This window comes from Zootoca vivipara, chromosome 4 (assembly GCF_963506605.1).
Source record: "Zootoca vivipara chromosome 4, rZooViv1.1, whole genome shotgun sequence".
Classification (NCBI taxonomy): domain Eukaryota; kingdom Metazoa; phylum Chordata; class Lepidosauria; order Squamata; family Lacertidae; genus Zootoca; species Zootoca vivipara.
In genome coordinates, this window is record NC_083279.1 from 81,289,564 (window position 1) to 81,304,372 (window position 14,809).

Below are 14,809 nucleotides of genomic sequence, written 5' to 3' on the forward strand. Positions count from 1 at the left end.
AGACAGCCAGGTAGGGGCAAGGCTGATTTCGAGAGTCCCAATGTCTTTCAGTCCGCTCTAGGGAGTCTGTTAGTCTGTTGTATCTCTCCCAATGGAGCAGACCAAATATAGCTTTTGCTGTAAACTTGCTCAGCAGAGAAGCTACCAAGCTTAGAGTGCATGCCTGGAATGGCATTAAGAGAGTGTTGAGGTATTTGCAGGACACCAAGGATTTCTGTCTCAAGTTGTCCTCAGAGGGTGAGCCTCTGCTCGCATGCTGGACGGACAGCGACTGGGCCAATTTAGAGGACAAGAAATCTGTGTCAGGTTTGGTTGTAAAATTAGGAGAATCTCAATAATTGGTTGGAGGTCTAGAAAGCAAAGTCTCATTGCACTTTCCTCTACAGAAGCTGAATTCAGTGCGTTGTCTGAGTTGTACTGGGAATTAGAGTACTACAGGTGTTTGGTCCAATTGTTGTTTGCCCATCACTGTTTGGGAGGACCCTGTCTGACGTTGGCAGAGTCTGGCCAGTTTAAGCCCATAATCAAACATTTGGACATTCGTTTCTGAAATGTGTGTCAGGATGTTCCATCAGGCTTGGTCAAGCTGCAATACTGTCCAAGCCAGAATAACCTTGCAGATGGGTTCACTAAACCTTTGAGCTTCCAAAGGCATGGGGAGTTCTGTGAAGGGTTGGTTTTGGGGTAAGTTGTGTATACACTTACTATTCCCCCAGTAGTACAGGATGAGAGGGGGGTGATGTGGTGTAAACCAGTGCTTATAGTGTTAACCGCTCTGCGGAAGTGCATCCTGTGAAACTGGGGAGTGTCTATGTTCAATGTCTGTTTGTGAACTGTATTGGTTTAGTTTCTGCCACGAACGGAGAAGCACAATGCCTTGTCTATGAGTTATTTTCTGCTTTGTTAATAAACGCTTCTTAGACTAGAAGAAGTACGTTTCCGCGCCTTATTCCTCCTGCTGTGCAGGAATTCTGCGAAGATACTCTGCTCTACCGGGAGCCCAGAAGAAAGGGGGGCCAGCAGAGCAAGCGCAGGGAAGTCTGCTGGACGCCATTATCTCCCGGTCTCGCTAGCTATGGAGGGTCGTTATCCCCATAGCTGCTTTAGTGATGGTTTTGTCAAAAGCCAATTCACAACACAAATTGCATGTGGAAACTGTCCACCGGAAGCCCACCTGGATGAACGAGACTTGCTTTGATGCAAACCACATTCATTTAATGGAGGGCTTATGCAGGAAGAAGTATGCAGTGTACAACGATCTCCATTTGAAATACATTCCGTATAGACAAGAAACAGTGAAGTCGAGAAAAAAGAAAACAGACAGGACAAGAAGTTCTCCCTAAGGGGAGATGGAGGGAGTGTTAAGACAGTACCCAGAGGAGGGCAGCTGAATTGACAGGACCGAGAGCCTGTCTCACTAGTCAACAGTGAAAGCTGTGTAGAAAAACAGTTCCTGAATTAAAGTAGCTGAACATGGTTCAGATTATTGGATACATCTATAAGCACAATGCTTTGCAGGAGCATTTACTGTATACCAAAATCCTACTTCTCGCAACACACGGTGTTGCACGAGTAGTGAAAAAATGTTTTCCTATTCAAAAGGTGCTTGGACATTCTTTTCAGGCAGCATTTTATCATTATTATTTTTATATATGAGCTCATTCAACGTGGTTTAAGAGAAGAAGAAGAAGAAGAAGAAGAAGAAGAAGAAGAAGAAGAAGAAGAAGAAGAAGAAGAAGAAGAAGAAGAAGAAGAAGAAGAAGAATATTTAAATAGGTGGGTGGGGGGAAAGAGAATATTGTTTACAATAAGAACCCAACTAATTGCCTATATGACTGTTTAGGATTTGAAATCTACTGGGGTTTTTTTTCTCATTTAAATAAGGAATAAAATGTTGCCCAAAGTCTAAAATTATCTTTACACATTTGTGCATGGTTTTTCCTTTTTTTTTTTAAAGTTAGATCTATAAATCAAAATATCAAAGTTAAAGATACAATTTGTATCAACAGTAAAAGGTAACTTTCTGGTTCTACAGGGTCTTCAAGTTGCAGCTGTGCACCTGGTTTATCAGCAATAAGATGATAAACTAGAGCAGCCTTTGCAAATATGGTGCCTTGCAGATGTTTTGGCCGTGGTGGCTGGGGCTGGAAGTACAAAACATCTGGAAGGAGCCAGGTTGCTGAAGGCTAAACTAGGAAAACATCACATTAGGTGATTCTGCAGGGAATCCTAGTGTGTAAGATTACGCTCACTATGTATAAGTTACTGCCTGCAAGATCTAGTACTATTCTATCTATGCAAGATTACATTTTAGAAGAGCTAGCAGAACCCACGACTTAAAAACCAGAAATCTTCCTTACTAACACTAGAAGAGACGGCTCTGTCTGCTTCTAAATCTATGTTGTTTGCGGAAAGAGCCATGCCTGCACAATACAGCAGGCCAGACTAACTAACTTTGAGAACATCTACAGTATTTTACAAAAAGGATGGACTGTTCTCAGATACAATGCTATATTATACTATAGTGCAGTTTATAAAAAAATGTTGCATATCGTCAACACAACATAAAAGCTTCTCAGGCCAGCCTTGATAAATAGCATGAAAAATACATAGTATCTTATATACAAAAAAAATTTGCATTGAGAACAATTAGTTTCATTTAAAAACAGGTATGAAAAAACACATTTTGTCCAGTATACCTGCACATTAATTAGAGGAGCAAGAGACACGACAAAAACAAATCTCAGTTTATGACTCATGAAAGTGTGGATAAGGTAGTTGCCTAAACTGATATATTGGTAGCCTAATTCTAGACAATGTGAGTTGGATGAGCGCGACATCTTCAAAATCTGCATCTAAGGCTTTTGCCTTCCTACATAATAAATTAATCATGGCAGATTTCTCCATCAGTGATTGCTTTTGCGTGCACCAAAAATTAACAGTGATAAACAAATAATGTCACTTAAAACCAAAAACCAACAAAAAGTGCCATACTATAAAGTACTAATAATACACTGTTACCCATTTCAACGTTAAAACTGGTAACTCAAAACATTGTTTTAAAAAATAGTCAGTGCTGTAAAAGACCTTTGTTTTCTATAAATAAAATGATTATAGCAAAAAGATCACACAATAAAATAACTTAATTGCAATTTTTAAAAAGTTCATAATAAGCTTGGCTCGAAAAAAAACCATTTGCTGGGTGCATAAAATCCTCTTTAGTTTTCTGCAGCTTTTTGTTTTTAAGAAAACTTGTTTTGCACTTTGAAGGACAAAAACACCCATTAATTTAATAAACACGTAACGACGTTAGAAAAAGTGCTGCATATAACCCCCCCCCCCGGATGCACCAAAGAAACGTATTAAGAGACCACAGATATAATAATATATTAAACTGGAAAGATTCTTATCCAGTCATGAAATATCCTTTAAAAATAAAATAAAATCCAAGTGAGAATTTAAATTAAAACCTGTCATTTCCAATGCACGGGGTTGCACATAGAGATTCCATGGCACAGTTATTTCACATAAATGGATTACTATATAACCTCCTTGCTGAGAAGGAGATCACACATGCTATTGTAGCAAACCTCCCTCAGCGTTACAGCTGAAACGGAACTATTAAGACACCGCAAAGATGCATCACCATCGCCATGGCCTCAATAACCGAGCTGAGATTTCTCCACCAAAATGGCTGCAGCGAGTTGCTGAGCGTCCGTCATGTGAGGGTTCCTTTTCATGACAATTCTCACAAGATCGGGAGGGAAAATGTTGCACAGGTTGATGTAGACCTTCTCTCGGTTATCCTGGTACCGCGGCGGGTCCTGGGGGATCCCACAGTAAGGGATCCGCCAAGGCTGCTCCTGCTGCTCAGGCAAGCTTTGGAAGGCAAACTGCTCGTAACACGGCTGGCTGGGGTTGCTGGGCAAGGAGTAAGTTTGGCGGTAGCCGTACGCGTCAAGCCCGTAGCCTTGCCTGTCCCAGCTGCTGAGCCCGTCTTGGCCGGAGTACCTTTTCCGTTGCCTTAGCGGGGAATTATCGTACAAACGCGAGTCAGATATGCTGTCTACTCGGGTAGACACGAGGGCTCTCCCCAGATGTATGCCCTTGGAGCGGGGCGAGCTCTGGGGAGCTGGGTAGTCACTGGGGCAACTGGACCGAGCGCCGACAGTGGGATGCTGGAGGTGGACCGCCATGTAGGGAAGCGGAGATTTGTGGTGGTGCTTTGGTTCTTCGTGACTGTAGCTCTGCACCCTGCTCAGCGTCTCGTGGTAGCCCTGCAGGAAGGGCTGGGAGTTCAGGTGGCTGTGGGGGTGCAAATGCTGGCACTTCAAGTTCTCTTCGAGCTGGGGGTCGGGAGAGCTCACATAGGACCGGTCGCTGTAGCCCATGTAGGAATCATTACTGCCACAGCTCGTGCTCCCTTCGCTGCTGCAGTCGGACGCTACAGAGCTAATCCTGTAATCTGTGTCCAGAGAGAAACGCCTTTCGGGACTTCGCGGGCCAGAGATGCTTAGGTTCGAGTATGCGTTCAGCATAGAATAGTAGCTGGCATCCACAGGAGAGTCACATTTGGGATACTGCTCGTAAGGCATTGGCGTTCCGTGGTTTTTGGTTGCCATCAACACTGGAGGATACGGCCCTTGCGCTCTTTGATCCTGAGGTGAGAAATGAACTCCGGAGGGAAGGCCATTGCTCAAAGGTGCAGTACTTTGGGGTTTTGCAGCAGCAGAGTTCGGTATACTAACTAGGGAAGGTACAGACCTGGTTTCCAACTTGTTTTTGGTGGGAAGCTTTTCCTCCAAGTCTTGGTAGACCTGAGTCCTTATGCTAGGATCTGACTGCCTCTTTGGAGTGGCTCGCTTGAGATCCGAAGTGCTATCTATCTTAGTGCTGCAAGGGACGCTGTTGCTTTTCACCAGACCTCCTTCGCTAGCAGCTTTGGCAGCTGTGCTCCTGGACATGGCACGAAGCTCGTCCGCTACTGACCTCTGAGGCTGATTTCCTCTTTCTGGGTGGTAGTATTTGCATTTGTGTCCATAAGTGCATTTCTTCCCTGAAAATTTGTCGTTTCGAGATTTAAGCGAGCAAAGGGGAGGAAAAGAAAGAGATAATGAGATTTTACCCAGGCATTAAGACAAAAGGGGCTGAAAATAAAATTGTATAACACTGAATCACAGGTCAAGGATGCTTTCAGGATAGTTAAAACGTTCTGCAGTTAGGTAAGATGTGGCATCAGTAATACCAGCTGAACAGAGAACAGTGTGTGTGTGTGTGTGTGTGTTTATTCACACATGTACACAATTTCGCAGCAGCACAATAAAGCATATGCTGGTCTGTTTGCTGTTTATTATTCTGATATGTAGCCACAATATTGCAGGCTACTATTATTTTCATTTTCAAAAGGAGGAACTCATACTGTCTTGATCAGGCAGGGATTTAAATTTATGTCTGGGGAACATTATATGCTCATGATCACAATGGTTTTGTGAACCACAGTTCCAGAAATATGCATTCCAACTCTGGGAATGTCTTTCAGCAAAGCCAACGGGACAAGAACCTATTACTGAAAGGAAGTTGTAACAAAATTCTGCAGCAACGTTTTACAAAGACACGTTTCACACAGACCCAGACAAGCAATCAGGCCTTGCTTCTTAAAATATAATTAGTGTTTAGTTAAGGAAAAATGTTTACCATATGGACATGGTTGCTTCTTATGTTCTGGTACAATAGGTTTCTTCCTCAGAAAATTATCCAGGCTTGGGCCATGGCGGCCAAGGGGGTCATCAGGAGGCATAAATCTGTCAAGATATATACATATATAATAATTAAATGAACAAGGCATTCAGTAACCCACATTCTCGGTCTTAACATCTAAAAAAAATACCACTTTCTATTTCTAAATAGGATATTAAGTATTCCCAGATTATTTCAGATGCATTCCATATTTTGTTCTGGAAAACAAAACAGCCTTGTAAACTAAACTCAATCTACCCGGGAGTAAGCCACACTGAACTCAATAGGACTTATTTCTGGGTAGACATGATTAAGACTATGTTTTAAGACTGAAACTCTAGCCTCACTGAATTAATTCAGAAAGCCAGGCTACTCTAGCTGCTGGTGTCATAGCATTACATATTCCAGTTCCAGTTTGTGGATCTCTACGCATAAGACTTTTCAAACTAAATGTCAAGGTTAGCAGTTTACTTAAAACTTAACCAGTCAGCACTATTTAGAAATCTTTAAAACTGAGGAAGCAGTACTTGAGTCGAATGTCACAGCAATCTACATTCATGAAGCCTCAGAAGTATAAAAGGTCTAATTAGTTCGAGAAATTGTTTTCCAAGACAGCCTTTGCTGCAGTCCACATTTTTTGGTCTGGAGGGCGAGGTTGGCAAAGGGTGTTCTAAGACATTGATCCTATCTTTGTTTTTAGAAGCAGCTACGAACATACAGAATCATACAACTAACCTTTACACTGCAGACCCATTGAAATTAATGGACCTAGTGTAGTTACATTCATTAATTTCAAGGGGTCTGTTCTGAACATATATTCGTTGAATACACACATGCAACTATTTGTCAGGGGGGGGGAAGGCTGCTTTGGTTCATGTACTGAAAGACCGCTTGCTCATTCCACAGTAAAGAAGTGATTTGTCTTGGAATAGGTGAAGAAAGATTACATTAGAGCTGCAACTCTACATGTAGCTACAAGGATTTTCAATGGGGCAGGGGTCTCATAAATGCTCTGCATGAAAGGAGAGCAGGCTGCATTTTTATTATTGCAAAAAGCTGACCACCACCGAAGCACAAGATCCATGTGCAGAAATGTTACCAGGTGTGTATATATAAAATCCAGTATATGCTCCAAGTCCTGGAGCCAATTATTTTCCAGCAAGAGATTTTTTAAAATATATATATAAAAATCTCCTACAACTTACTTGTCATTGACAAATGAATACATCAGCAGCCGTTCATCAATGAACTTCTTCCATTCTGGCTTTTCATTTGCAAGATCCCTGTAGTTATCATTTGACACAATTATGCCATCCGACTCAAAGGCCAACTTTACTATGAACCGGTCATCATAGCACACCACCCTTCTCCCCTGAACACGGCGGGATGGGGTGAACACCAAAATTTTCTCTTTCTCTAATTTACGCAGGATTTCTTGGTCTACAAATAGTAAAGGGGGGAAAGCAGAGCACTGAGGTCAGTACTTTATTCGGCCTACAACTGAGCTCTGTTACAAGAGAGCAGATGTTCAGAGAAGAATGACTTGACTTAAACAAAAGCACTTCTGATTCTGCTGGAAGAAGATGACTAATATTCAGCAACACATTAAAGAATATATAAGCATAAATTACATTTGCCAGGATCTACAGTCATGCTTACACTTAGGTGCAAGGAATACTGAAGTTAATTCTAGTAACACATATTATACAGGGGTTCTTGATTTCAAAGATACTTAACAGAAGGAAGAATAGAAAAAAAGTTTCCCATTTAAAATATAATTAAGCACAAGCTATGTTTTTAAACCAAATGTCCATCAAAATCAGGATTTCAGCATCTTCCCTCTCCCAATGATACAATCTTCCCAGAAAAATGCATGCTCATCTCATGTATACTGAGTGTTAAAGGGAAGAGTCTAAAATTTATTAGCATTACAGTATGTGCATACCCTTTTCCAATGATTTATGATTCATAATCATGATTTAATGAAACTCAAATACAAGAAACAGAATAGAATCCTAGGACTAGAATATAAGGCTTTTCATTAAAAACTTTGGAAGCAAACTTAAAATAAGATGTCCTAACTCTGAAAAATGTTCAAAAGGACTTGGACAAGGTTTCAATACAAGGGCCTTACATAATTAACAAGCAGCTTTTGAGAGCTTCTACAACCCTGCACAGACTCATTCATATGAATTTTTCTCTGTACAAGCAATATGTTACAACCATAAGGAGAATGAATCATTGGCCACTTTACATGTTTATTTATTAGTCTTGCAGTACTTTAGCAGGGAGGCAAATCACAGGATCAGAAGCAATGTAGTGATGTTATTGGATTATAACTCACTGCTCTATGGCAAAATGTATGAGGACAGCCTGACGTGTATTCCATGCAAAATATTGTGCACTCTGGAGTCCCATAGCGTTGTACTCAACTTTTACTCAGAGTAGACTCACTGAAAGTAATGGATAGTCTACTCTGAGTAAAAGTTGGTTGACTAGCAACCCTTTTCAAATCAAGCTGTTGAAGGCAGAGCAAAGTATACCTGTGATGAGAGCATCCGGTCGGGACTGTTCTTTCCTCCACGCTGGTACAAACACCGTGACATCTTTGTGGCCTCTTTCCAAAAACCAGTCCACTGCCAGTTTGATCCCCCGACAAGAGAATACTTCTTTGTTTCCATGGCTGAAATAAACACCCCCAAAATCACTGTACTCCTGAATTACAACCTTCACTTTTTCCATATGAATGTGAATGGAATATACCAAATACACTGGATTATTACGTTTGCTTAATTAATTTACAAATCCCCTTCTGCTTAAGTCCCAAGGTGATTTGCAATCATACAATAATACCAGCTAAAAATAGGTTTAAGAACTGTATAAATAACCACCCAAGGCATAGAACATCCAGATGGAAGAGCCTGATGAAACAAAATTGTATCCAGTTGCTTCTGGAAACTATAAACAGTGGCCGCATTTTGTATCTGTTAGAAGAAAGCAGGGGCAGCCACAATGCAGGTCCTGCTCCAAGATGCCATGGAGGACTCTCCTGCTGAAAGCAGTGACCTCCTGGATACTTAAAGGATAAGGTGGGTCTCTCTGTACATACTGCACAGCCAATATTAACCCATAAAAACTGGCCTTTTCATTTCAAAGTACCTGAAAAATGTGTCTCCCCCATGGAGACTATGCTACTTACACAACAGATACTAAAGCTCTGAATGTCAGCACATGAGCACAAATCACCTCGACTACCCACAAATATCTGAAAATGGGACACATTTACCTCTCATGTTAAACCAGAAACATGAAGCTTACTTCACACCAACTGGTAACAACTCAAAAAGAGAGCAAACCAAGCCACACACACACACACACACACGACAGTGCACATGACTTTGGGAGTTCCTCTCACACACAGCTGCACCAACTTGGAATTAAAACAGAAAGCAGGGAGTCTGGCAGTAGCCAGGAACATACATATGCTTGCAGAACAAACTATGTTTATTAGAATCCAATAAAATTTATTTTGATCTTATGTCCTCAATATTCAAATCCAAAAAGATGACACCTGAGTGTTGCACAAAGTTACATTTACCTCACAGTAAATCCACAGCTTTTGTGAACTGCAGCCAAGACCTGCAATTACCAAGGTGATGTGGCAACTCTCACAGATAGGGCAGAAGTGCTGTGTAGCTGCAATCCCCAAGGTTTTAAAAAGGATAGTTCTCTATGGTCACATATTTCAATATGGACAAAATCTGGTTTGGATACTTCCAGGCGACTATGCAAGTTTGTCCTAATAAAACCTGGGGTACAACTATATTAGAGCTATTTATAAGTGGGTTATGGGTTGCCCGATTGAAAACTTGGGAGAATATTGTTCCCTTGGGAAAAAATGTCTTGCTAGTACGAAAGAGAGCCAGTGCAGTGTAGTGGTTAGTGCTGGACTAGGACCTGTGAAACCAGGGTTTGAATCCTTGCTTAGCCATCAAGCTCATAGGGTGACCTTGGGCCAGTTGCTGCCTCTCAGCCTGACCTACCTCATAGGGCTGATGCAAGGATAAAAACAGGGAGAAGAACAAGGTGTGTCACCTTGAGCTCCTTGGAGGAAAGGTGGGGTAGAAATGTGATTAATAGTAAATAAATGCATACTAACATCTTGGTGGCCTCTTTTTCCAGAATCAGCGGCAGTTTCATATCCCAACAGGATAATCCCTCATTTCCAGGGATGAAATATTTACAAGAGTCTTTCCGTGACCCGGCTGCCATCTTTCACCACCCTCAAGGAAGAGTGTGGCTTCCCCCTCAGCAACCTTGCGAACAGTGGTTCTTATGGATTTGAGCGTTTTGGAAAAACAGCAGGACGTAATACACATAATTCCTTGTTAAGACAACATTCAGTCAGTATATGGAAGACAATCTTACTTGGCTACAAGTGATCACGCTGAAGAAGACATAAGATCTTTGTTCCCTTACAAAGTATTTACTCAGACTTCAGTTAATTTCGTCTTTCTAGTTTAATGACACATCAGTTTAAATTATCTCTCTTTCATATCGTCAAATCTTAGTGCTTCTTAATCCAGGAACACCCTGTTGAATTTCATATTGGTATTTTCTGACTAGCACTTTCTCCTTGATGCATAACTGTTGAAGTCACTTTCCAGTCCTCGCATACAAATTCTGAAGTTGGGAAGAGCAGCGGGACTGAGTTCCTTGATGCAGAGCCACACACCATTAGAAAAAGTCAGAAGTATATAAAAAATTATTTATCAAGACAACACCAACAATATATTCCCAAAAGCAACCATGCTTTAAGTTTGGAAATATCTTTAGTGTATACAGAACAGGGATGTTTTACTCCCTTTGCAAGTTTATTCATTTCAACCAACGTATCAGAAAAGAGAACTCAGCAAACCAATCCCTAATAACTGCTAGCAGGATATCTCAAATGTTATTCATGCTACCCTGCCTCTTCAAAAGGAAACTTCCCATTAAAATTATGGGACCAGAAAAAAGCTGGGATGTGTGCTAACTTTAAAGTACCCATCCAAAGTAGTTAGAAAGGTAAAGCTTAAAATCCTGAAAGATCTGTTCTAAAATGTAGTCTATGCTCATCCCAGTATGTGCCAATATATTTCTACTTTATATTGACCATAAAGTTCTCATTTGGGAGGAGTTCAAGCAATCAAGATCAGCTATGCAAGACTTTGGCAAACTCCAAATAATAAGGGACCAAGCTGGCTTTTTAATCATTTGAAGTGGAAGTTTTATTTTCAAGGAATCATCAGATAGTTCTATGCTGGAATACATGAAGCAACTATATCATTTGCACACCAGAGAAGCCTACTAATTACTCCATTCCCACCGACAAACACCAATAATTTATTATAAATAAACTTTATTCAGATCCACTATTTTTTGGATGTTCACTTTGCTGTGCATTTTCTTTCGGGTTTTATAGTTGGTTCAGGTTTTAAGGTGCTGATTTGATTTATATGGTGATTATAAAGTGTTATTCCACTTTACTCAGGATACACCCATTGAAATTAATGGACCTAACTTAGTCATGTTCATTAATTTCAATGGGTTTACTCTGGGTAAAACTTATGTCAACTACCACCCCAATTAATTCTAAACCCTTCTTTAAAATGCTTCATTGTGAGTAACACCTATGGAACCAAAACCATTCCTCCAGAAAACATGGGGGATAACCCAAAACAAACCCACACACTTTGAAAGAAATGCACTATTCCTGTAAAGGCTGCATAGTGAGTTCTGGTCCTACGTTTCCTTTAAAAAAACCCAATTCTAGTTCAAGCTTTCATAAAGCACATAAACTAATCTGATGGATACATTATTATGACGGTAAAACAGTGGTTCTCTAAGGACATGGGGAGCCACACTGGTGTGGCAGGAAGATTCAAGGACAATCAAATATATATGAATATTTCAGTGTAGTGTAGTATAGTATAGTATAGTACCAACATGTTTTATTTATTTATTTGCAGACTTTTCAAAATGAGAGCAAAAGCATCAAGCGATATTGAGGACAATCCTAGCTGTGATCCAGAATCTTCTTGCAAACAGAGTGCTGAATAATATCTTGACTTTTCTTCTACAGTTATCCACGCCATATTGTTGTGAACAAGGATTTTCAACTCTGACAAATATGAAAGACCAGGAAAGAGAAAGGCTCCTTTGTGTTGATGAGGTGGGTTTGTTTGTCTCAAATTAGACCCAATATAAATGAGATTACCCAGCAAAAGCAAGCTCACGCCTCTCATTTACAGTAAGTTTGTATGCATACTTAAGGGACACATGTAAGAGGCTTATAATTTTATTTTTGGAATGAATATTCATGGTTTTATACTTACTGGTTTTCCCGGTAGTGATGTATGGAAGTGAGAGCTGGACCATAAAGAAGGCTGATCGCAGAAGAATGGATGCTTTTGAATTATGGTGCTGGAGGAGACTCTTGAGAGTCCCATGGACTGCAAGAAGATCAAACCTATCCATTCTGAAGGAAACCAGCCCTGTGTGCTCACTGGAAGGACAGATTGTGAAGCTGAGGCTCCAATACTTTGGCCACCTCATGAGAAGAGAAGAGAAGACTCCCTGGAAAAGACCCTGATGTTGGGAAAGATTGAGGGCACTAGGAGAAGGGGACGACAGAGGACGAGATGGTTGGACAGTGTTCTCGAAACTACGAACATGAGTCTGACCAAACTGCGGGAGGCAGTGCAAGACAGGAGTGCCTGGCGTGCTCTGGTCCATGGGGTCACAAAGAGTCGGACACGACTAAACGACTAAACAACAACAACAACAACGTGGGGATACTTTCTGGATGCCCCACGATCACATTATGAAGCATGGCTCAGAGAGAAAAGTTTGAGAATCACTGCTGTAAAGCCTTGCTGGCTTAGAGCTGGAACTGAAGTCAAGGCTCTTGCAAAAATCACATCAGTGATGAGTCACGCTCGTTCTTTGTATCCAGCAAAATGCACAATTACTTTGAATTCATGCAATTAAGTGGCAGTCATTTGCTGCTGTAAAGAGAAAGTATACCTGAAATGCGAGGCAGCTTAGCTCTGAAATATATTGCCACTGATTTTATAACTGTGTTTCCCCCATGACTTTTACCTATGAGATGTTATGGCAAAGTCACGATTATTTGGGCTGGTGTGGGAGGTATTCTTTTGGCAGCAATGGGAACAAAAGGCACTTTTCTGTATCCTGAGCTAGGAAAACAAATGCCATGGGGATGTAAAAGTCGATTACTTTAGCCACCAGCAGCTTCTTGGAAATGGGAACATGTCACTTGACATAATTGGATGTACTTTTAAAAACAAGCTTAGCATGGTTCAGTACTCCGAAGGCAGCTATAAGGTCAGCTCAACGAAAGCCTGATTCCATTAAAGGCAGTGGGGAGTCTGCAATTACCTTCACTAGGATTTTAAGATCAGTTCTTTATCCTTACTCTAGGGCTTACTAAAAAAAATAATTTGGTTGTATCAGCTTCAGTATTCCAGCTAAATGTCAACTATATAATTACATTCAATTCACATAAAATTGTCCTTTTAGCAGATAAAAGATATTGGGTTATATTCGGTAGTGGTTCTGCATGTTGGAGTACCCAATTTTTGCCAATTCTCCTCAACTAGTTAAGCCCCCCTCTACAGGCTGTTCGGGGCAGCGGGGGCGGTAGAATGCCAAACAGCTTTTCTCAACATGCTGCCCTCAGATGTTTTAGCTTACACAACTTCCAGCAGTCTTGGCTCCAGTATGGCTGATCATCAGATAAAGGAGATTGTAATCCAGGCATCTGAAAAGGACCAAGTTGGAGAATACTCCAGAACATAACGGGTGGGTCACAGTGGAAAGTTACAGCAGGTAGGGGGGAGTGGTGAAAACTGGGTGCCCCAACTTGTCACAACACTTTCCATCTGGGCAAATCCACCAGTGGATGCCATCCAATATTTCATTAGTGGTTCTTTGAGTCGTTGCAATAAAATAAGAGGCAGGCTAGATCAATCTGGTGGTGGGAGGAGGGGAGGAAAGTTTTCTAGTTACACGTAGCTTATCAGAAAGAGTGTCAATTAACATTCTGCTTCATCTACCAGATCCTGGAATTCCTTAGGGAACTGTGCATAGTCAAGGCTGCCATGCTACAGGGTGAAGAAAACTGAATTAAGCACCACAGGGGTTGGGGGGGGGGAATGACATATATGAAACTAGGAGTTGATGTCTGAACGTTTGGATTCTAAAACACTATACGCTTTGGCATAATGTCTAAATCTACCAGTGTATTATGGGACAAAATTACTATGAGAAGTGCTCTAGGCCAATATACCTGCTTGGGAAGGGTAAAAGGTAAAGGGACCCCCGACTGTTAAGTCCAGTCACGGACGACTCTGGGGTTGCGGCACTCATCTCGCTTTACTGGCCAAGTGAGCCAACGTTTGTCCACAGACAGCTTCCAGGTCATGTGGCCAGCATGACTAAGCTGCTTCTGGCGAACCAGAACAGTGCACGGAAACGCCGTTTACCTTCCCGTCGGACTTGCACTTTGCTTGCACTTTGATGTGGTTTTGAACTACAGGAGCAGGGACCGAGCAACAGGAGCTCACCCCGTCGCGGGGATCTGAACCACTGACCTTCTGATCGGCAAGCCCTGTGGTTTAGACCACAGCAAAGGGTAGATGGAGAAATCTCCAAGTTTCCTAAGCTGTCCTCCTTGTGCTCTTGATGTTCCTTCACTTGCACCTGCTGACCTGATCTCACTGCCTCTATTCCTTCGTGCCTCCCTCGCGACAGAAGACACTCTCAAATGTCTCTTCATCTGAGCTACAAGAGCAAGCATGGCTCAAGCCATCTCCACCTTAGTTAGAAGGAACTGGGGATGCTTCCTATCAACCACATATTTGCCAGTAATAAACGTAGCTTTCCCATTTTACCCACTCAGAATCTCAGTTTGATTGTCAAGCATGCTCTTCCTGCAGGAACTCTGCACCAAGCTCACCTCTGCTGAGCTTTTAAACGCCAAATAACATCCAAGAAGAATATGGAAACA

General features: G+C 41.5%; 1 protein-coding gene across 2 annotated transcripts in view; it reads right to left on the reverse strand.

Annotated features, from left to right (window-relative positions):
* Positions 1–2,136: 2,136 nt before the first annotated feature.
* Positions 2,137–14,809, reverse strand: part of ZC3H12C (zinc finger CCCH-type containing 12C) — a 45,421-nt gene continuing 32,748 nt past the window's right edge. For both annotated transcript variants that reach the window (XM_035116643.2, XM_035116644.2), the window contains 4 exons: positions 8,280–8,419; positions 6,942–7,176; positions 5,695–5,801; positions 2,137–5,056 (listed from right to left, as the gene is read on the reverse strand). In XM_035116643.2, coding sequence (XP_034972534.2) covers positions 3,660–5,056; positions 5,695–5,801; positions 6,942–7,176; positions 8,280–8,419 — 1,879 coding nt within the window. In that variant the 3' untranslated portion in view covers positions 2,137–3,659. The remainder of the gene's footprint in view (positions 5,057–5,694; positions 5,802–6,941; positions 7,177–8,279; positions 8,420–14,809) is intronic.